Below are 23,063 nucleotides of genomic sequence, written 5' to 3'. Positions count from 1 at the left end.
GGTACTTCTCAGCTTTGAAAAAATACAGTTGCCGGCTTGCGTTTCAAATAGTTCAACGCCTCCTCTGCTACCCAGCTGTGATCTAAAAAACTGGGATTGTTCAGGCCTCAGAGTATCAAATAAATGAACTGTGACTGCCCAAGGATGAGAAAGAAGTGTCCTTATTCAAATCAACCTTTGTGGCTGGAAAAGATTGTCGATTTTTGGTCTGATGTTGCAGGGAAGCTGCTGGGGGCTGGAGACCACCCCCTGCGTTCTCCTGTGGCAGCAGGTGGCTGTCTCTGCACCTTTAGACCATAGGAAATGGACACCTCATCTGAGTCGAGGCCACCACCTCTAGCGGTGAGAGCTACTTCTCTGTGCTGAAGGTCATAGCCATGGTCTTAGGTCAAGAGGCAAAGGGCGGAATAGGCGTCTGGGGGAAGACGGTTGAACGCAGGGTACTGCCCACATGATGGCTGTGGGTGATGGGAGGGGGTGGTGCAGTCTGGAGTCAGAATCGATTTGGGTTCAAATCCCACCTCTGTCCCTTGCTTACCAGCTATTTGACTCGGGCAACTGATTGAAGGTCTCTAAGCCTCAATTTCTTCCTCTGCAAAATGGGGTTCAATAATAACAGTGGACTTGGGTTGTAGGTATTGTATGAGACTATGTATACAGTGTACCCAATAATAAGAAGAGTGCTGATGGCGGTGGTCATTATTATTATTTCTGAACCTCCAGGCTATGTGTGGCTTGGCTAGGAGGCTGGAGCTGGGGTGGAGGTAGGAGTGGGGATGTGGGCCGAGGGAGCAGGTGCGTGGCCCTGAATTGAGGCCACCAGGCACAGAATGCCATCATCCTGATGGCCAACTCCACTAGCTCCTACCCTCATTAGCAGCCTCATTCTCAGCAACCTTGAACACCATTTTAAGGGACTGTGTATTATTGCATTGTGTAGATGAACTATGGGGGGTTTTTGAACTATGTTTTATTTGAGGAATTTTTAACAGCTGCAGAATATTCCAGTGATTGGTTGGATCATGTTTTGACAGGGAAACAAAATGGTGTATTAGAATACAAACAGGGTCTGGAAATACAGATCTTCAACTGTTTAGTCAACATTTTTGAAGCATCAACTTTGGGCCAGGCCCTGTGCTGAACACTGGTCATATAAAGGTTAAGAAAACTGACAGGGACCTGCCCTCAAGATGCGTAGGGTCTAAAGGGGCTGACAAGCATACAAGCGGACCTGAGCTTAAACCCTGGCTGTGTGATCTTAGTCTCGTGTCTTCCTGAGCCACAGTTTCCTCGGATACAGAGGCTCAATGTAGAGTGTTATAGCCACAGTTTTTGGCCAACAAACATTAGTTCTCTTTTATATATATGCATATATATATGTGTGTGTGTGTGTGTGGTTTTATATATATACACACATATATATATGCATTAGTGGTTTTATATATATGCATATATATATAAACATGTATACATATATATCTGTATTATATATACATATATAGTATAAGTGAAGTCGCTCAGTCGTGTCCGACTCTTTGCGACCCCATGGATAGTAGCCAACCAGGCTCCTCCGTCCATGGGATTTTCCAGGCAAGAATACTGGAGTGGGTTGCCATTTCCTTTTCCAGGGGATCTTCCCGACCCAGGGTTCAAACCCTGGGTCTCCCACATTGTAGGCAGATGCTTTACTGTCTGAGCCACCATTAAGATGGGTACATATATAGTATATACATATCTAATTATAAAATATATTATACATAATTATTAATATATAATCTTTTTTTGCCCTTATGGGTAACCTGGCCATGGATAGCTTCTTAAAATAGCTTTTTCTTTTGGAGATGGACTATTTATCATAAGCTGATTTTTGCTATCTAGCTAAAGAAGGTGTTTTTTCTTTCTTTCTTTCTTTCTTTGTGTTTTTAGGCTGTGCTGGAGGCTTGTGGAATCTTACTTCCCGGACCAGGGATTGAACCAGGCCCTGGCAGTGAAAGCACCAAGTCCTAACCACTGAACCACCAGGGAATCCCCTAAAGAAGTTTTTCTAAATCCTCTGCTAGTCTCCAGTGTTCACCAGGCAGGAAATGGGCAGGAGCCACCGAACTGGCAGGAGGCCTCAGCAAGTAAGACCTTTTGTTCTCATCTGCCTATTTTGTGTTCCTCCAACACACCAAGGAAATTCTTGCCTCAGTGCCTTTGCGCCGGCTGTTCTCTCTGCCTAAAGCACTAGATACTGCCTAGATATCACCTTCACTTTCTTCAGGTCTTTACCTAAATGTCATCTTATCAGAGAGGCTGTTCTTAACCACTGCCCCTCAACTCCTCTCTTCATCTCCTTTCTCCTATTTCTTCTTCTTCATAACTCTTATTACCTCCTAGTATAGGTATATTGGCTTAGGTATTGGCTTATTATCTTTCTTCCTAAATGGAATGGAATGTTTGTGAAAACCAGGATGTTGTCTGACCTGGGCCTGGAACAATGCCTGGCATATAGGAGGCCCTCAGTAAAAATTTGTGGCATAAGTAAATAAAGAGATCACATGGGACTACTCATAATACATACAGTATATACTAGTGTCTGGAAACAGTAAAAAGCTGTTCAAATGAAAGGGAGAATGAAAATAATTGGAAACTGAATATCGTGCCTTATTTGGGTGATAGGCCATTGAAGATCTTGGCTGGGGTGTATGTGAGTGGGGTTTGGGGTTGGAGAGGCAGTATTTCTTCCTGGCCAAGCTGCAGTGAGAGGCTGATGGCCTCTATGGGGATCCAATCCAATTAAGGCCCTGGCTCCAAGTCAGCTCGGATTCCCTTGCTGGCTGCAGCAGCTTCCAAGCGACAAAATGAAACCTGTAACTTTCCCGAGATGAGACAGTCTCCAGGTGAGCAGGGCAGAGAGGGGCTGAGCATAGGGTTTCTGCTCCCAAGGGAGCAAATCTGCATTGCATGCACAGGGTTCTAATATTCTGTGTATGTGTGTGTGTGTCTCTGTGTGTGTGTCTGTATGTCTGTGTCTGTGTGTGTGTCTGTCTCTGTGTGTGTGTGTGTCTATATGTCTGTGTCTGTGTGTGTATCTGTCTAGGTGTGGCTCGTGTGTGTGTGTGTGTATCTCTGTGTGTGTGTGTCTATATGTCTGTGTCTGTGTGTGTGTCTATCTATGTGTGTGTGTGTGTGTGTGTCTGTCTCTGTGTGTCTCGTGTGTGTGTGTGTGTGTGTGTCTCTGAGTGTGTGTGTGTGTCTCTGTGTCTGTGTGTGTGTCTATATGTCTGTGTCTGTGTGTGTGTCTGTCTATGTGTGTGTGTGTCTGTATGTCTGTGCCTGTGTGTGTATCTGTCTATGTGTGTCTCGTGTGTCTATATGTCTGTCTGTGTGTGTGTCTGTCTCTGTGTCTGTGTGTGTGTCTATATATCTGTGTCTGTGAGTGTGTCTGTCTCTGTGTGTCTCGTGTGTGTGTGTGTCTATATGTCTGTGTGTGTGCGTGTCTGTCTATGTGTGTGTGTGTGTCTGTCTGTCTCTGTGTGTCTCGTGTGTGTGTGTGTGTTCCAGGCAAAGTGGCTATTTACCATCCTCCAAACCCAGTGCTCACAGAGAAGCAGCTGGATGCGGTGGAAAGACGTCAGATGCAAAGCGAGGGGACACAAGTTCTGAGACCCGCTCCCGCACAGCTGTGTGACAGGGCGAGAAACCAAGAAGGCAGGGAGGCTGAGACCTGCCCCGACTCACATAGCTCCCTACTACAGAGCTGGAAAGGTGGCTGTCCACAGGTTTAGGCTTCATTGCGCTCAGAATGCTCTTTCAACTTTGTTTTTCTTTTTTCAAAACATTTTTTTGGAGAGGTAATACATAGCTTAAGGACAAAATTTTAAATTTATGTAAAAAGAATCCATATTGTAGAAAACAAATGTACATCTCTCCCCCCCAGTGACCTGGTTCTTCTTTCTGGGGGTAAACACGTGTCCAGTTTCTTGTGTATCCTTCCAGAGAGAAATGCACTTGTGACATAGAGTTATGAAAAGATTATTATGGTGTGTGAATGTGATACGCAGGCATGCAGAAATGATGCACAGGCATTACATTAAAATTTAGACTAATATAGAGAAATCTAATATCACAGGTAGAGATTATGCTTCTTTATGTATCCAAGCATTTTCAAGGTTTTTTGGTGAACATATTATATGTGTGTGTGTGTGCTCAATTGCTCAGTTATGTCTGACTCTTTGGACCCCCTGGATTGTAGCCTGCCAGGCTTCTCTGTCCATGGGATTTTGCAGGCAAGAATATTGTGGAGTGGGTTCCCATTTCCTATTCCAGACTATCTTCCCAACCCAGGGATCAAACCACGTCTCTTGCATCTCCTGCCTGGGCAGGCAGATTCTTTACCGCTTTACCACCTGGGAAGCCTGGTGCATGGATATGTGTCTCAGTCAGTTCAGTCGCTCAGTCGTGTCCAGCTCTTTGCCATCCATGGACTGCAGCACACCAGGCCTCCCTGTCCATCACCAACTCCCAGAGCTTGCTCAAACTCATGTCCATCAAGTTGGGGATGCCAGGTGATGCCATCCAATCATCTCATCCTCTGTCATCCCCTTCTTATTCTGCCTTCAGTCTTTCCCAGCCTCATGGTCTGGGTCTTTTTCAATGAGTTGGTTCCTTGCATCGAGTGGCACTGGAGTTTCAGCTTCATCATCAATCCTTCCAAAGTATATATGAATATACATATTCTAAGAATATATTCTAAGCATATATATATGCTAAGTTGCTTCAGTCGTGTCTGACTCTGTGACCCTATGTACTGCAGCCCACCAGGTTCCTCAATCCTTGGGATTCTCCAGGCAAGAATACTGGAATGGATTGCCACGCCCTCCTCCAGGGAATCTTGCTGACCCAGGGATTGAACCTGGGTTTCTTTTTCCTGCGTTGCAGACAGATTCTTTACTGCTGAGACACCAGGGAAGCCCAATTTCCCTTATAATGTGCCTTATATATAAATAACATATATCTGCCATATATATGTATGTTTCTCAAAAATAATTTTGATAGCACTTCACATATTATTGAGGGATTTCCTGTTCCCAGATATTTTTATGTTTTTGGTTGCAGGAATAACTGAGATGTTTACTTCTATTATAATTTCAAACTGGCAGGGTTTTGAATATAGGAAGGCACTGGTTTCTAAAAAAAATATTAACTTTATATCTTATCATTTCCATGAGATTGCTCTTACTATTTTGTTGTTGTTTCGGTCATGCCATGTGGCATGCGGGATCTTAGTCCCCAGACCAGGGATTGAACCCATGCCCCCTGCAATGGAAGCATGGCGTCTTAGCCACTGGACTGCCAGGGAAATCCCCAGATTGCTTGGTGTTGCTTACGGATTTCCAGTTGTTTTTCTGTGGAACTAATGTGGCAGACAGTCAGCCCAGTAGATCCTGCTCCCATGGATGCTTTGTTAATAAACTCTTTTGGATGTGACTGATGACCCATCACGTCTGTGTAAACTTCCCCTTCTTTCCCTGACTCAACATAAGCCTCTGTTATAGACATTATACCCACACTTGACAGAAGAAATTGTGGCTTGGCAAGGTGAAATGATTTGCCTTAGCTGGTGAGTGGCAGACCTGGCATTTCAACTGAGGTCTGTTATGCAAAATCTTTTGATCTTAGCATGGCAAAATGAAGGAGAGAAGAGGTTAGAGAGGGGTTTGTGCAAAAGCAGCAGAAGACGACATTTTTTGAATGCCTAAGCCGTGCCAAAAACTTTATATACTATCGTTTTGAATGTTCATAAGATCTCTTGGAGGCCAGCATTATGAGCAGATGGTTGGCCAGGGCCTGGGCTCAAGGACAAAGAGATCTGGGTTTGATTATTAGCTTGGCTGCTTTCCAGCTGTGTGACCCTAGGCACATTGCTTAGCTTTTCTGAGCCTCAGTTTCTCTGCTGTATCCTTGTTACAAACAGTACCTGAATGGTCCTCCTCTCAAAGGTCTGTGTCCTGGAGCTTGTGGCCGAGAATACCTCAGTCCTTGGACCCACACACTGGAACTTTGTTTCTAGAGCCTAGAAAAGCGGAATTGACACGTGTCTCCAGCTCCTATGTTTGTTGAATGACTTTGCTTCCTCCAGGGGAGCCCATATCTACAGGGAGGTGGGAAGTTGGTGCTTCTGTGGACACAGCATTCAGGTTAAACTTTAGCCAAAATTATGGCTAAGTCACAATTAGCAGGATTTTATAGGACCTAATTCATATTGTGGGGACACATCTGAAGTTCAAAGATGCATTGGGATTTTCCATAACTGAGTTGACTGACATCACTAGAGATTAGTTTGTTGTTGTTTAATCGCTCAGTTGTGTCCGACTGCTTTCGACCCCAAAGACTGTAGCCCACCAGGCTCCTCTGTCCATGGGATTCCCCAGGCAAGAATACTGGAGTTGCCATTACCTACACAGGGGATCTTCCAGACTCAGGGACCAAACTCATGGTTCCTGACACGTCTCTGGCATTGCAGGTTGATTCTTTACTGCTGAGCCACTGGGGAAGCCCCCAGAGACTAATTAAGCACCTGTTACAGGTGGAATGAGAAAAACAACGATGTGAAACTCAGGGGATGGAGGTTAAAAGGCAATGGTTGAATTTTATTTATTCTTTCACTGAATCTCATCAAACTTGGGGCTTCTCAGGTGGTGCTAGTGGTAAAGAACCTGCCTGCCAATGCAGGAGACATAAGTCTCAGGTTCAATACCTGGGTTGGGAAGATCCCCTGGAGGAGGGCGTCAAGATTATTATTATTTTATTATGTCCCAAGCACTGAGCTAGGTATAAGAAAGCATAAAGAAGAATTATAGGTATACATGATTTTGTTGTACATCATTGTATTGTACTTTGTAGATATTGCATTTTCTTACAAATTAGAGGCTTTTGGCAACCTGGCATTGAGCAAGTCTATTGGCACTATTTCTCCAACACTGTTAATTTATTTAATATACTTATTTTTAAAATGTATTTAAAATCTTTAATGTATCAAGTACTCTGCTAAATCATTTGCATGCATTATCTCACTTAATCCTCACAATTACCCTGTGATATTAGTATTCTTATCACCCTTATCTTATACATAAAGAAACTGAGGCTTACAGACTAATTTGCTATTTTTCCCATTGTCAATTTAGTTAGCAAAGAATAAATATTTGAAACCCAGGTCTAGTGTACCAACAGCATTATTTTTATTTACTTAGTTACTTTATTTATTTATTTACTTTTGCTTGTTATTTCTGTCTATGCCATGGGATCTTAGTTCCCCAACCAGGGATCAAACCTGTGCCCTCAGCAGTGAAAGTGTGGCATCCTTCTGCCAGGGAGTTTCCTAACAGCATTATTTCTTTTTTGAATTTTTAATTTTTTAAAACCTTTAATTTTGTATTGGGTTATAGCCAATTAGCAATGCCATGATGGTTTCAGGTGAACAGCAAAGGGACTCAGCCATGCATACGCTTGTGACCATTCTCCCCCAACCTAGACAGCATATTCAAAAGCAGAGACATTACTTTGCCAACAAAGGTCCATCTAGTCAAGGCTATGGTTTTTCCAGTAGTCATGTATGGATGTGAGAGTTGGACTTTAAAGAAAGCTGAGTGCTGAAGAATTGATGCTTTTGAACTGTGGTTTTGGAGAAGACCCTTGAGAGTCCCTTGGACTGCAAGGAGATCCAACCAGTCCATCCTAAAGGAGATCAGTTCTGGGTGTTCATTGGAAGGACTGATGTTGAAGCTGAAACTCCAATACTTTGGTCACCTAATGCGAAGAGCTGACTCATTTGAAAAGACCCTGATGCTGGGAAAGATTGAAGGCGGGAGGAGAAGGGGACGATAGAGGATGAGATGGTTCGATGGCATCACAGACTCAATGGACATAGGTTTGGGTGGACTCCGGGAGTTGCTGATGGACAGGGAGGCGTGGCATGCTGTGGTTCATGGGGTTGCAAAGAGTCGGACACGACTGAGCGACTGAACTGAACTGAACTGATTCTCCCCCAAACTCTCCTCCCATCCAGTCTGCCACATAACATTGAGCAGGGTTCCACGTGCTATATAGTAGAACAGCATTATTTTAAAATTAAAGTATGTATATTATTTTTTTCAGGATTATGCTACTGCACACTTAATAGACTACGTACAGTGCAAACATAATTTTTATACGTACTGGGAAACCAAAAAGTTTGTGTGACTTGCTTTATTAAGATACTGGCTTTATGAGTTAGAGGTAGCTGCGGAGGAAATTGAAAGCTTAGGCTTTGCTGTGATTACTCCAGTATTACCACAGTGGGCAGGGAGACCAGGTCTACATGCTGAAGAAGCCTGACTCTATGGCACAACAGACCCTTTGGGCCTATCCTGCTCAATTCTCCCTGGACGACAAATACTCTCAAGATGAAATCACCATCAAGAAATGCTTCAAGGTACTCATGACCCAGCAACCTCGGCCTGTCCTCTGAGGATCTCTTAAAATCTCATATCCCTTATGCTGCCTGCTAGCCCCAGAAGACTTTCTGAAACCATGGTCTTCAATCTGTGAGCCTTGAAGTCTTGCTACAACTCTTGCTTCTTGAATCTGGTCTCATCCTTGCCTTTGATCATGCTTGTTGTGAGGCAATTATGGTAGCATCCTCTTTAAAGGGAAGATGTTTGAATCATCTTTTCATACTTTGAATCACTGCCAGGTTATTAAAATGATTTGAAAGAGAAAGAAAAAAACCGATACTGGCTTTATTACGGTGGCCTGGAACTGAACTCACATCTCTAAGGCCTGCCTCTCATGTTTATTAGCACTTAGTATATGCCAGGCCGTGTGTTAATAAGCTTTACATTTATTTACCTGTTTAATCTCCATAACAACTCTATAAGATAGGTATTGTAATTATCATCATTTTATAAGAGGAAATTGGTATAGAGGGGACTACTTGCTCAAAATTGCAGAGCTAGGAAATAAGATATTTTGCTCAACTAAAGATGGATATAAGGTTCCTTTTATTCCTAGAATCTCACAGTATACCAAAGAAGAAGACATTGATATGAATAGTAATAATAGCTAACATTTATCAAATGTTTATAATTAAATGCTTTACATGGATTATCTCATTTAATCCTCAAAGTGACTTTATTAGTTAGGTTCTATTCTAGTCTCTTGTGATGAGGAGGCTTGCTTGAGTTAAGTAACTTGTCCAGATGGAGTTCAAAATCAGGCAGTTTGCTAGAGAAGCTCACTTTAGTACATGCAATACCACCTAACCTCCTTGATGGGTGATGTAGAATCCAGACCAACACATTGGTTCAAGGCAGCTCCTTGGAGCAGGGGAATATTTGAGCTGGGCCTTAAGGATAGGTAGGCACTTACCCATACCCACTAAGTATACAATGTGGTGAAAAGACAATTGTGGGTTGAAGTCTCAGCTCTGCCACCTTTCCAACTGAATGACTTGTGTTTCATCTCCTCTATTCCCTAGTTTCCTTAATTGTAAGTGTGGACAATGAAAATTATTCATCTGAAACACCATGAGGAATAAAGTTTTTTTATTTTTTTGAGTGCAGGCTCAGTAGTCGTGGCATGCACAGGCTTATTTGCCCCAGGTTATGTGGGATCTTCCAGATGTACAAGCTGGGAATAGAAAAGGAAGAGGAACCAGAGATCAAATTGCCAGACTCTTTTGGATCATAGAAAAAGCAAAGGGAGTTCCAGAAAATTATCTACTTCTGCTTCATCGACTACTCAAAGGCCTTTGACTATGTGGATCACAAAAACTCTGGAAAATTTTTAAAGAGATGGGAATACCAGGCCACCCTACCTGTCTCCTGAGAAACCTGTATGTGGGTCAAGAAGCAATAGTTAGAACCTTACATGGAACAACTGACTGGTTCCAAACTGAGAAAGGAGTACATCAAGGCTATACATTTTCACCCTCTTTATTTAACTTATATGCCGAGTACACCATGCAAAATGCTGGGCTGGATGATCACAAGCTGGAATCAAGAGATTGCTGGGAAAAATATCAACAACCTCAGATACGTAGATGATACCGCTGTAATGGTGGAAAGTTGAAGAGGAACTAAAGAGCCTCTTGATGAAGGTGAAAGGAGAGTGAAAGACCTGGTTTAAAACTCAACATTCAAAAAACTAAGATCATGGGATCTGGGCCCATCATTTCAAGGCAAATAGAAGGGGAAAAAGTGGACGTGGTGACAGATTTTCTTTTCTTGGTCTCCAAAATCACTGCAGACAGTGACTGCAGCCATGAAATTAAAAGATGCTTAATCCTCGGAAGAAAAGCTATGACCAACCTTCTAGCATATTAGAAAGCAGAGGCATCACTTTGCCAACAAAGGTCTGTGTAGTCAAAGCTATGGTTTTTCCACTAGTCATGTACGGATGTGAGGGCTGGACCATCAAGAAGGCCGAGCACTGAAGAAATTATGCTTTCTAATTGTGGTACTGGAGAAGACTCTGGAGAGTCCCTTGGACTGCAAGGAGATCAATGAGTCAATTCTCAAGGAAATCAACCCTGAGTATTCATTGGCAGACTCTTGAGAGTCCCTTGGACTGCAAGGAGATCCAACCAGTCCATTCTAAATGAGATCAGTCCTGGGTGTTCTTTGGAAGGACTGATGCTAAAGCTGAAACTCCAATACTTTGGCCACCTCATGCGAAGAGTTGACTCATTGGAAAAGACTCTGATGCTGGGAGGGATTGGGGGCAGGAGGAGAAGGGGACGACAGAGGATGAGATGGCTGGATGGCATCAACGACTCGATGGACATGAGTTTGGGTGAACTCCGGGAGTTGGTGATGGACAGGGAGGCCTGGCATGCTGCAATTCATGGAGTCACAAAGAGTTGGACACGACTGAGCAACTGAACTGAACTGAACTGAACTGATTCATTGGTAGGACTGATGCTGAAGCCGAAGCTCCAAAACTTTGGCTACCTGATGCGAAGAGATGACTCATTGGAAGACCCTTATGCTGGAAAAGATTGAAGGCAAAAGAAGAGAACATCAGACGATAAGATGGTTAGATAGCAACATCAACCCAGTGGATATGAATTTGAAAAAACTGTGGGAGACAGTGAAACATAGGGAAGCCTGTAGGCCATGGAGTCACAAAGAGTTGGACATGGCTTAGGGATTAAACAACAATGTGTTCCCCAACCAGGGAGCCAACCCACATTCCCTTCATTGGAAGGCAGATTCTTAACCACTGGACTCCCAGGGAAGTCCCCATGAGGAATAAATGTGATTGGATATAAAAACACTCAGATATCTGGCATGCATCATGAGAATTCAGTAGTTGAGATTAAGGACAGATGGGTTTAAGACCAACAGCTATTTCCTAAGCAGCACTTACCATGCACCAGGCACCCCGGCGTGCACTTAACATGGATTTACTTATCCACAATCCTATTAAAAGTCATAACTATTATTGGTTACTATTTTCAGACCCATTTTACAGAGGAGCAAAGTGAACACAGCCAAGTTAAATAAGGTATTCTGAGCTAGTAAACGACAGTGGCAGAACTGCAACCTGGGCAGTCTGCCCCAGAGTCCACGTGCTTAGTACTTCACTGCCTCAGTTGCAGACAGTGGGTTTGAGACAGTCAGCCAGAGCAGCACTACAGAGTCAGGACTGGGAAGAGGCAAGTGTGCCAGCAGTGGGGGCTTTCTGGAGGTGCCATCTTGCCCCTTGGAAAACCTGACTTCTCATTTAGCAGCAATCATAGACAAACACAAACCACCTGACCTCTCAGAAAGGCACGAACAAGACCTTCCAAAGGGTACATCACAGGTACAGGAAACAGTAGCTTAAACAAGGCACGTACACCCGTTCCGTAAGTTCTTACTGTGTATTATGAATTGTTCTATGAGCTGGGAATATTAGCCATAACCAAAAATCAAACAAAAAGTTCTGCCCTCATGGAATTAATGTTTAGTGGCAGGAGAGAGACAATAAGCAAACAAACAAGTAAAATGCATTTCAGAGGGTGATACATGTTATGGAGAGAAATAAAGTGGAGAGTAGAATGAGGTTGGACCACTTAGAATGTTGAGTAGGATGGTATTGGGGGAGATTTCCCTGAGAAAGAGGTATGTGAGCAAAGACCTGAAGGAGGCAAGGGAATGGGAATTGCAGGAATCCTGGGGGAAGAATGTTCCTCTGGGGGAAGAATGTTCCATAGGAGGAGAGCAAGTGCAAAGGCCCTGAGGCAAGAGGGCATTTGGCACATTCAAAGAATAGCAAGGAGGCAGATGTGCCTGGGATAGAGAGCAAAGCGGAGAGGAATAAGAGATGAGGTCAGAAGCGGGTGGGGGTGGAGGAGGGAGAACACATCTCTACCTGTCTTCAAGATCTGTGTGCGTGTTATAAAAACAAACGAATACAGAATGCAAAACATGCATGCATTTCAAAACTGGAATATGAGACTTAAATGCAATATGCTTGTGGACCCTGCCCCACATACACTTCCTGGTTCTCTCCCTTTCTACCTCTCCCTGGACTGGCTCTGCCCATCCATGCAAGCCACGTGGTGGTGGAAATTGGGAAATGTAGGTAGAAGTGACTATGATCAGATTTCTAAGCACAGGCTCCGGGTCTCATCACTGCCTCAAGGTTCTGTGGGGGAGAATGTCAGCGGCTTCCTGTCAGTTAGGATCTGCCTCAATAAGGCCTAAAATCTCCTGGTCAGCTCATCCCTCCACGCCTTGGTCAGCTGCATGCCCTCGGCCGAGAGGCCAGTACGGGGCTGTCAGCAGACACTCACCACAGGTAATAGTGACTGATTCAAGCTGAATTTGATGACTATCAGGCAACCTTTTCACAAGAGGACCGCCTGGAAACATTCTTTGCCTCAGGGCCAGTCTGGGGTCATCTTGGAGGTCCCATTTGATTGTTTTGGACCTGGATCCGCTTTGAACTGGTTCACTATTTTGGTTCCTTTTCAGGCAGGTAGACACTGGAAGCAAACTTTGGTTCACTTTCCTGACTCCATGAAGAACTAACACTTAGGTTCAGTTGGCACTTCAGTTTCTGTTTTATTGTTTTTTTGGTTTGGGTTCCCATCTCGGGGACAGCCTTCTGGCATTTTACTTCTTTTCAACAAATGGGCTGGTCTCGGGGAGTTGAGTGTGACGCCATCCTCGCCTGTAGGGGTGGACAGGGACAGGAGGCCTAGAGTGGCGATAGTAGCTATCACTGACTAAGCAGGACATGATGTAAGGAAGGCCCAGTAACAGCCCCACCCCCATCTAGAGAATGAAACTGAGGCTTAGGGAGTTGGGGCTTCCCAGGTGGCTCAGTGGTAAAATAATCTGCCTGCCAATGCAGATTCCATCCCTGTGTCCGGAAGATTTCCCTGGAGGAGGAAATGGCAACCCACTCCAGTATTCTTGCCTGGAGAATCCCACGGACAGAGGCTCCTGTACAGTTCATGGGGTCGCAAACTGAGTGACTGAGCAGGCAGGGATTTCAGGATCTTGCAGTTTAAGGGCTTAGTCTGACTCTAGATCATGTGCTTCTAACCCCTGGGGTAGGATGTTTCTTTAAAGAGTTCCTGCAAGAGAATTTGAGCAACAGGCTATGGACTGGGAGAGGGAGGAGCTGCCGGTTTCACTATATTTTCACACATACGTTCACTTTGTTAAAACATTCTGACATGTGCTATGCTCTGAGGATGTGGAGAGATAAACCTCGGTCTGATCCTCTCAGGACTCAGCCTTCAACTTAAGCTAGGAGGTGGGGAGGAGTAGCTGAGTCATGTTACGGAAAGTCGGAAAGTCAGAAGAGGGGACAAGTAACTGTTTCCAGAGGGGATGACACTTGCCCCAGGCATTCATCAGTCGTAAAACCAGACCGGTGCTTACCTCCTGCCTGACTCAAAGTATACAGCCACTGTCCTCAGGGACTTCAAATCCCAGTAGAGTTTTTCCAGTTTGAAGACCACCCGCATTCAAAAGGTCCCGGTGCTTGTTAAAATGGGAATTTCTCCCTTCCCCTCGGGAGGAGAAGCAGAGAATTGGGTAAAGTAGGTCTGGGTGTAGCACCCAGGTGATTCTGATACTTCAGGTTTGCCAGGTGGATGGGGAAAGGAAATCACTTCGGGGAAGAGGAACCCTATGAATGAATGGCTTGAGAGTCCTTCGTAGCCTCGGGCAAAGGCGTTCAGTTCAAGCAAGACCTTAGGCTCTCGGAGGAGAGGGATCACGGTCCGTGCTGTTTATTGCGGGGGGGTGGGGGGCAGGCACACTGTAGGGTCTCATAAATATGTGTTAATACGCTGGCTCCCAAGACAGAAGTGACGGGAGAGTCAAAAGGGAAAACGGAGAAGTCAGAGAGGAAGGATAAAACGGTGCTTCTAAGGGGATGAAAACTTTCTTCGAAGAGGCAGAAGGGAGCTCTGCCTAACTGAGGGTGTTGCGGGGAGGCGACTGCTGAGGGAAAGGGCGACGAGTCCTGGGGGGGGTGCAGCAGAGGGGAGAGGGCGGGAGATGCCTTCTTGCTTCTCCATGCCGGCCGAAGGCTGAGGTCACTTGGCACAGCGCCAGTAGCAGCTGCGAGGACGCGCGCGCACTTCGGCGGGAGGCGGTGTCAGGCGCTGGTTCCCGGGGGACTTTCCCCTCCGCCCCACCTAGGGAGGCGAGGCTCAGAGTCCCGCCCTCCGCTCGCCCAAGCCCTGGCTTCTCTTGGTCCCCACCGGCGCCACGCCCCTGAGCCGAGGTCAAGCCGCCTCAGCAGCCTCCAGGGGCCGGAGCCATCCTTCTGCCCCCAACCCCCAACCCCAACTCAACACCCACTTGGCCGAGGCCACGCCCCCGAGCTCCGGCCGCCCACTTTTCCTCTGGAGAGTCGGGAGACTCCGGCCTTTGGCCCCGCCCCCAGCCGAGACCCCGCCTCGGTGCCCCGCCCCCGCGACTTGAAGGGGCCGGGGCTGCGGCCGCCTCAGTCGCGCGCGCGGGGCGTGGGGCGGTGCTGAGGAGACGAACCTGAGGCGTGGAGGCTGAGGCAAGCTAGACGCCAGGACAGTCCAGGGAGCTGCAGCGCGGCGGGAGCCCGTAGCCAGAGCAGTCCCGGAGCAGAAACAAGCCCAGCCGAACCGGCCATGGCGTTGTCGATGCCGCTGAACGGGTTGAAGGAGGAGGACAAAGAGCCCATCATCGAGCTCTTCGTCAAGGTGAGCCCTCGCCGCCGTCCCGTCCTCCCAGAGCCGCCAACTGCCCCCGCCCTGCGCCCGCCTGGCCGCGGGGGGCGGCGTCCCCTGGGCGCTCCTCAGCCGCGGCGCCCCCACGCGGCGCAGGGCAAGCGGGCTGGAGCCGAGCTTTGCTCCCGCGCCCCCGGCCCATTGTCTTGGGCCCACCCGCGCCTTCCCGGCGCCGAGGCCGGTCGAGGGAGCCGGGGTGGGACCGGGACCCCAGAAAGCCAGCACTGAGGGGCGGGGAGGCGGGGGCGGGCACCGTATCCAGCCGCGGGGACCCCGGCGGATGCCTCACATCGTCCCGCGTCCGGGTGGGGCGAGCTTCTCCCTCCAGCCCCGCCGCCACCCCGGGGCCCCGGAGGCCCCAGTTCCTGGGACCGCGGCGGGGGTGGGTCCTGTCACCCCCCTCTCCCCAAGCCGCCGCCGGGGCGCCCGACCCCACCCCACCGCAGCCCTCGGCTCTCGACCCAAGTCCACTCCCAGCCCGGGAGGCGAAGCCTCAGCCGTCGTGAGCTGATGGACTGAACTTCTTTGAACGCTTTCTGAAAGAGCGTGTCACTCCGGCTGTAGGAAACTGTAACTTTAATTTTCGATTCCGTCTGAAAAAATGTTTTAAAAAGAGTAGACATTCCTGGGCCTCCGGAAAAGACCGAGATTCCCAACTTGGGTTTTCCTGTCCGAGGTATTTTACCACCATCTGGTTTCTTGTTTCTCAAGCGCGAGTGTTTTGTATGATGCAACATTTTGGCTGCTCCCCTCGGTGTTGCTGCCTCGGGAAAGATTATGTGCCCTTTTGTTTTGAAAGAAAAACTGACGAGGAAAGAATTCGTAACTTGCTTGGGCTTTAAAGGGTTGATTTTTTCCCCCCTTCTGGTCTTTTCAGTTTTTATATCCTGGAACTACCATGTTTGTTGACAAGTACTACCTCTAGCCCTTTACTTTTTTTCTTCAGTGTTTTTCGTTTTCGCAAAGGAGAAAGAGAAGTTATGAACATCTGGATCCAACTGCCTCTCTCAAAACTTCTTTAAAATCCTCCACATTTTCTATCTTAGTCACTTACTTAAGCCAGCTCTCAGATTTAAGCTCTTAGTTGGAGAATTTAACAGATATCCGGAACAATTTTGTTCTTTATTTCCTGAGTTTTTATTTTAAAGTACAGAAGACATTTAGGTGTGTGTTTGAGACATGGAAGGAAGAAATGCTCTGCAAGTGATGGGAACAGTGTTTTGAGATTTTCAGTTATCAGTTTTAGAAGCAGTTGGATTCAGGGAACTGAAACAGCAGACAGGTATAGAACTCGCAGAGTATCTTCAAAGAGTCTGAGTTATGTGTAGTGGCAGATATAGTACTTTGAGATACAGAGAATGTAGGAAGAAATCTGAAATAAGAAAAAGGAAAAAAAAGAAAAAGGAAGAGGCCTGGAAGGCAGTATGGAGAAGGGAGAGGGGTGGGTCAGAGAGAAGTATTCAAAAAATTTCACTGAGCCAGAAATAGGAAGGAATTTCCATAAATTCAAGAACAGTGTGTCTACTGAAAACCTAAAAAACATGTTACTTAAGCATATTACTTCAGAAGTATCATTAAATTTACAGTCAGATAAAGGTGCTATCAGTACTGGCCTTTCAGCATTGTACTGGAGGTCTAGCCAATACAATAAGACAAGAAAAAGAAATAAAGGATGTGAATTACAGGCAAGGAGATCAGTGCTTAATGCCCTATTACTATTAATTTAACTCTTCAGTTAGGAGAGAGATGTGGTGCCTTGTTTCCCAGACTTGAGTCACTTGTATATATCCCTTCTTAATTTTCTGTATATTTCTTGAATTGGTATTATTTACTAAATCCAGCTCACTTTTTAAAAAGCATAAACACATTGCCCTAAGCAATAATGCTTGTGAAACTGGATTAGGTGTGGTGGTTATATTTCTTACGTGCATAACTATCTAAATAAATGTTTGTGAGCCATTTAAAAGCATCCTGCTTCTCAACAGTTGTAAGTCTCCGTCACTGGGCTTGGTGGCAAAGAACCAGGTTCAAGTCATAGTTCTGTACTCACCAGCTAGTTTAACCTGGGCAGGTTATTTTCCCTCTCTGAGACTTGTTTTCCTCTTTATGAAGTAAGAGGTGAAATGTTTTCTGCTGCCCCATGATTCTGCATAGGCAAAACTTTGTACTGATATAAATCAGGATAGCTGTTTCAAAGGGGGAAAAGGGGACAGGTAAGTTGTGGTAAAGAGTATTCTTGATTACCAAAATCTATGTGTGGGAAATGCCAGTGGGGAAAATACCCTTGTAAATAAAATTATTTTGAAAGCGGCAAAGGGGTGGAGACTGTGGTTGTCCAGTGTGGTGTGTTAAACACCTGAGTCTGTAGCAGGAAACTGTTACCTACACCTAAAGGAAATGAGTATAAACATGCTGCCTGTTCAGGTAGCATTAAATTTTATGGAAATAGGCTAGGACCTTACGAGCTAGTGTGACTAGACTCACTGCTACATTTTTTCCCCCTTGTTTTTGGAGTTGTCTGTTCATGAGCCCAGTGAATTCTCATTGCCTGTATAACAGCAGTGCTCCATTTTTGTTTACCCCAGCATGTACAGGATGGGGGGGTGCCCTTCCAACAGTAAAAGAGGCCTACAAAGGCAGTTATTCTCAAGAGTTAGGATGCCCTCTTTTTCCTACTCTAAGGGGCTGGTATGGATTTTGATACACTAGCCCTACTTGGGGACCACTGATTAATAGGGTGAAGTTCAAGCCCTTTAGCAAGGTCATAAAGTCTCTTATCTGCTGCCAGGTTTCTAATCCAATTTGTCCACTTACTAATTGTGAGTCCCAGAGCACATTGCTTAAACCTCTCTATGGCTCATCTGCATAGGTGAGATATTAATAGACCAACCTCATAGGATTCAATTAGTTAATAGATATGGTGATAATAAGCTTAGAACAATGCCTAGTTCTAAGATACTAGAAGTAAGTAAATAAGTAAATAAATGCTAGTAGTGTGTCATTTTGTATATACTTATTTGTGTATACATCTTCCCTACTTGAAAGGCAGTAAGTTTCTTGATGGTAAGGTCTGTGTATTGTTCTGAGTGGGTACCTAAGATGGTACCAAATAGTTGGAATGAGATTGTTTCCTTCTTTCTGAGCATTTTGGTGTTGATATATGTGTCTGACATGCTTTGGAATTGATGGCTACTTACTTTTTAGATCCTGATGGTCTGTGTCTCAAACCTCAGTCCTTCATTTGTTCAACTTTGCTTACCCTCCAGCCTCCAAAACTGTGTGGTTTTCTATTTTCCCTTCCATTTTTGGTACTTCTAGTCTTTTCATGTATCTGCCATATATTTTCCACCAGTATTTCTTCTTTGTTACATTCAGAATTTGAAAACTCAGATTTCTGTATGGGGTAAAAGTAAATACTGTGTTGATCAACAAAATGAGAGAAGATGAGAAGAGTCTGAATCTTTGGATTTTTCCTTTGCTTCTATATGCCTAACTCCTGTTGATTCCCCTGCTGCCCTCTCACCCCTCCCCCTGCTAGAATCTTTGGTATGATGTGATGATGTTTCTGATCTTGGGGAGGAGGATTCCCTTTGCAGAGTTTACTTTTATTGGCTGGAATGTGAAGTTTTTGGTGTTGCCATTTTGAACTGGGACACTCACTATTGGCAGTCATTCCTAAATTGCTAGAATTGGAGTGGTGTAAAAAGTTAATCTGGTGCAGAGTGGCTTAACACACAAGAATAATTGTTTCTTTTGAGGTATTTGGCAGAATTTGTAATGTGCGTGAACCCTGACTGCTTGGAGCCAGACTGCATGGCTTGAATCTGGCTTCTAGAGGTGTGTCAGGGAAGTTTCTTAAGTTCTTAGTAGTACCTCAGTTTCTTGACCTCTAATATTGAGATGATGAGAACAGCACAGTTTTATGGGGTTGCTGAGGGGATTAATTGGTGATCTATGTGTATTAATTAGGGTAATCTAAGCTTCTGTAATAAGTACTGTTATCTACCCCAAACAGTGGTTCAAACAAAATGGAAGTTAATTTCCTTTCTCACCTGGTAACCCAGGCAGGGTGTTCTCAGTGTTGACGGCTTTCCTCCTTAGAGTCATTTAGGGACCAATGCGCTTTTCAGCTTCTTTTCCCACCAGCCCCCATGGCATTGTCCTCTTCAGTTGGCAGAGCTAGTGACTGAGAAATCTGGTTGCAGCAGTTGGTGAAGAGTATGGAGGAGGCTCATCATAAGGGCACCAGGCTAGAACTTCTACCTGTCACTTCCTTTCCTTCTCCACTGGGGAGAACTATAATCACATGATTTCATCTAACTGCAAGGAATGCTGGGAAATATGATCCGGCTATATATCATCATATGTAAAGTATTAGGAATAGTGCTTGGCACACAGTAGAACAGTGGACACCTATTTTCATTCTTGATAATATATTCTTCTTCTTTTTTTGGCTGTGTTGTGTGGCTTCGTAGGATCTTATTTCCCACCAGGAATTAAACCCAGGCTGTCGGCAGTGAAAGTAGAGTCCTAACCACTGGATTTCCAGGGAATTCCCAATAGTGTATTATTCATAAGTACGAGCTTCCTTAATTGGATTCAGGATTTCGTAAATCCTTAAAATTACATCTAAAATTCTATATGAATCTCTTTTTCTGGGAATTAGGAACCATTGTTCTAAAAAGTAGATGGTGGCATTCTGATTGTTGAATATTAATTCGTATAAGAAAGATATAAAAGATAAGTTTGACCTAGATGATCCTTAAAGTCACTTACATCTGATTATCTGTGATTTAAAGCATTTATTGGAATGAAGTAAGTGCCTAAAACTGAGTTAGGTATTATGAGAAATATAAGAAATTATTAAGAATTTTCTATTTTTAGGTTTATAAATTTTATTGGAGAGAAAACAACAATACAGGGTAGTACGTGCTTAACGAGTCAACTGTGGTTCACATTAAGTTGGGCCAGGACAGATGGGTAAAGGCAGAGGAGTAAGCTTTGACTTGACTTTGAAAAAATAGCTATCATAACGGAATTGGGAATAGCCAAGAATGGGAATGTTAGGGGAGTGTGTGTGTGTTTTATAATTTTATTTATTTATTTCGGCTGTGCTAGATCTTCCTTGCTGTGAGGGCTTTTCTCTAGTTGCTGTGGGCGAACTTATTTCGGTGAAGGCTTCTCTTGTTGCAGAGCGCAGGTTCTAGGATATGCAGGCTTCAGTGGTTGCAACTCCCAGCCTCAAGAGCACAGGCTCAATACTCCTGGGATAGGGACTTAATTGCTCTGCATCATGTGGGAACAACCTTGGACCAACCCAAGTCTCCTGCATTGACAGGTGGATTCTTAACCACGGAGCCACCAGGGAAGCCCTGGGAATATTAGTTTTGACATCACTTGTAAACTCATTATGCAGGAAACAGTAGATAGATGATACTTTCAGAAGAAGGAACCAGCAGTGATTCAAACTCTTAGTGCCAGGGAGACCAGTTAGTTAAAAGTTGAGAATGAGACTTTCAAAACCTAAGTCTGAGTCTCATTGTTTTCCCAACACTTCTCTACTTTTTGGATTGTTGTCTATTCATCAGCTTCTCAGCAGCATTTGGAAAGGTGCAAATGGATTACGGGCAGGCTCGCAGGGCAGGCTTTTTTTTAAACACAGACAAGTGAAATTAATTTTCTATAGGCAGTGATGCTGAGAACTTTGTTTTAACAATTGAACAAAAACTAACCCAACATCAAGACAGTGTTACCTTGGATGAATTGCTTTGACATTTACTTGAGATTTTCAGAGGGGAAAATTCAGGAGATAGAAATGAATGTAAAAATGTGAAGTTAATGGCAACACTATTTTGTTATGTTTTGTCTGAGCTGTTCCTGAAGACTTAACAGTGCTCCTCTTGGCAAAAGCCAAGGTGATAACTTTAAATGTAAAATTTCTGGGAGAAAGGGGCCCCAAATGGGTAACAGATGGGAGGATTCTGAGACAAGGTGACTGAATACATGAAAAGTCTAACATGAAGGAAGGAGATTGGTGGGAAGGATAAATTATGAGGTAGAGGTTAACACATATACACTACTATATATAAAGTAGATAACCAACAAGGATCTACTCTGTAGCACAGGGACCTATACTCAATATTATGTAATACCATAAAGAAAAAGAATCTGAGAGACTGTGTATAACTGAAGCACTGTGCTGTACACCTGAAACACAACATTCTAAATCAACTATACATCAATTAAAAAAAGTCTAATGGTATGAATAATAATAGGAAAGAGCAATGTGGAAGACCTGGCTGTCACTAAAAGTTAGAGCTGGTTTGGAAGGGTGCTTACAGAGATGCCTGGAAGCCAGTTAAATGATGGTGAGCAAGACTTTCCCATTTCCTGTTTGATCAGCAGTGTGGAACCTCAGTGTTCTTATGTCTCCTGACTAGGAAATTAGTGAGTCCATAAAAGGGAAGTTTGTTAGCCAGGGTGAAGAGTGTGATTAAGGCAGATTTCAGTCAAGTAGGGGAGTGAGTTAAGATGGGTTTGTCCATTTATAGGTTCTTGTAGAAAATGGAAAGGGAGTTTCTGAAGCAAAGTAACATTAAGGTCATGAATGCAAACTGTCCAAGTTTGATTTAATAGAAATCTAAATTTAATTCAGAGATCAGTTTGTGAATTCTTTTGGAAGTTTTAATCCTTTTGTCTTTTTGGTAACTTGACTTTATCCCTCAGTACTCAGTACCAAGAAGTGGTATACAGAATATCAATTAGCCTTATTTGGTTTGTTATTTTCCTTTATTTAAAACAGAAACCCAGGAAACTATATTAGTGTAAATTGATGAAAATAGCAACTTAATGTAGATAAATGAGACTATATTTTAAAGGTGTGCCAAAGATGGTCTAGGAGTATTTTATATTTTAATATCAATGTTTTAAAGAAGTAGTAATATTAGAGTCAGAGTCAGGTATTGACCCTCAGAGCATATATTTTGTTTTATAGATTTTTTGTTGTTGCTGCTTTGCTTAGAGCTGAAATACATTATGATTCTGGGCAAGAGGTATAACAGTTTTCTTACTTTTTTTGTAATAAAATTATTACTTCCAACTTTACAGGTGAGATAATTTATTTTTATGGAAAGAATTTTTATGGAAAGTTTTCATTATAAGAGAATTATAAAAATGTCAATCATCTGTAATAATTTATTAAATTTTACCATCATGTAGCATAGCTGTTTATTTGTATGTGTGAGAGAAGGAAAAACAATCTGAATAAATATTAGAGACTACAAAAGCAATTAGCTGAAAGTTGAAGTACTTAAGAACTTTTAAGAATATGTGAGTTCTGTGTATGTTTTCCTTAGTTAACAACCTGTTGCTTTATTATGGAGGTAGAGACCAGGTGGTAGATTGCTAGTGTGAAAGTTCATTAAAAGCTAAGGACAACCCAATTAGTCTGTTGTGCTGTGTAGGAAAATGGAAGAGTGGTAGCTGTGAGACCAGACTACATACATAGACTGACTGAGAGAAAAGAAGACAGTTAGACTTAAATGAACTTTTGGCCTTGAATATATGTATGCCCAAGACTTAACTGAAAAATTTGCAGAGGTATAAACTTATGAAGAGTGTGAAGTTTTGTATTATTTGATTTTCTAGGTTACAGAATATATTAGTTAACATGTGAAATGGAAGTCACACTCAGTCGTGTCCGACTCATTGTGACCCCATGGTCTATACAGTCCATGGAATTCTCCTGGCCAGAATACTGGGGTGGGTAGCCTTTCCCTTCGCCAAGGGATCTTCTCAACCCAGGGATCGAACCCAGGTCTCCCGCAGC

General features: G+C 44.0%; 1 protein-coding gene and 1 pseudogene across 1 annotated transcript in view; both read left to right on the top strand.

Annotated features, from left to right (window-relative positions):
• The first annotated feature begins 377 nt into the window (after positions 1 to 377).
• LOC100296928 (H/ACA ribonucleoprotein complex subunit 3) lies at positions 378 to 8,580 on the top strand (annotated as a pseudogene).
• Positions 8,581 to 14,693: 6,113 nt separating this feature from the next.
• CLIC4 (chloride intracellular channel 4) overlaps positions 14,694 to 23,063 on the top strand; it is a 74,123-nt gene continuing 65,753 nt past the window's right edge. The window contains exon 1 of the mRNA NM_001080218.2: positions 14,694 to 15,208. Coding sequence (NP_001073687.1) covers positions 15,137 to 15,208 — 72 coding nt within the window. The 5' untranslated portion in view covers positions 14,694 to 15,136. The remainder of the gene's footprint in view (positions 15,209 to 23,063) is intronic.

Source organism: Bos taurus, chromosome 2 (genome assembly GCF_002263795.3).
Source record: "Bos taurus isolate L1 Dominette 01449 registration number 42190680 breed Hereford chromosome 2, ARS-UCD2.0, whole genome shotgun sequence".
Lineage (NCBI taxonomy): Eukaryota > Metazoa > Chordata > Mammalia > Artiodactyla > Bovidae > Bos > Bos taurus.
The sequence above is the reverse complement of the archived record's forward strand: the minus strand, read 5'-3'. Positions and strand labels throughout refer to the sequence as shown.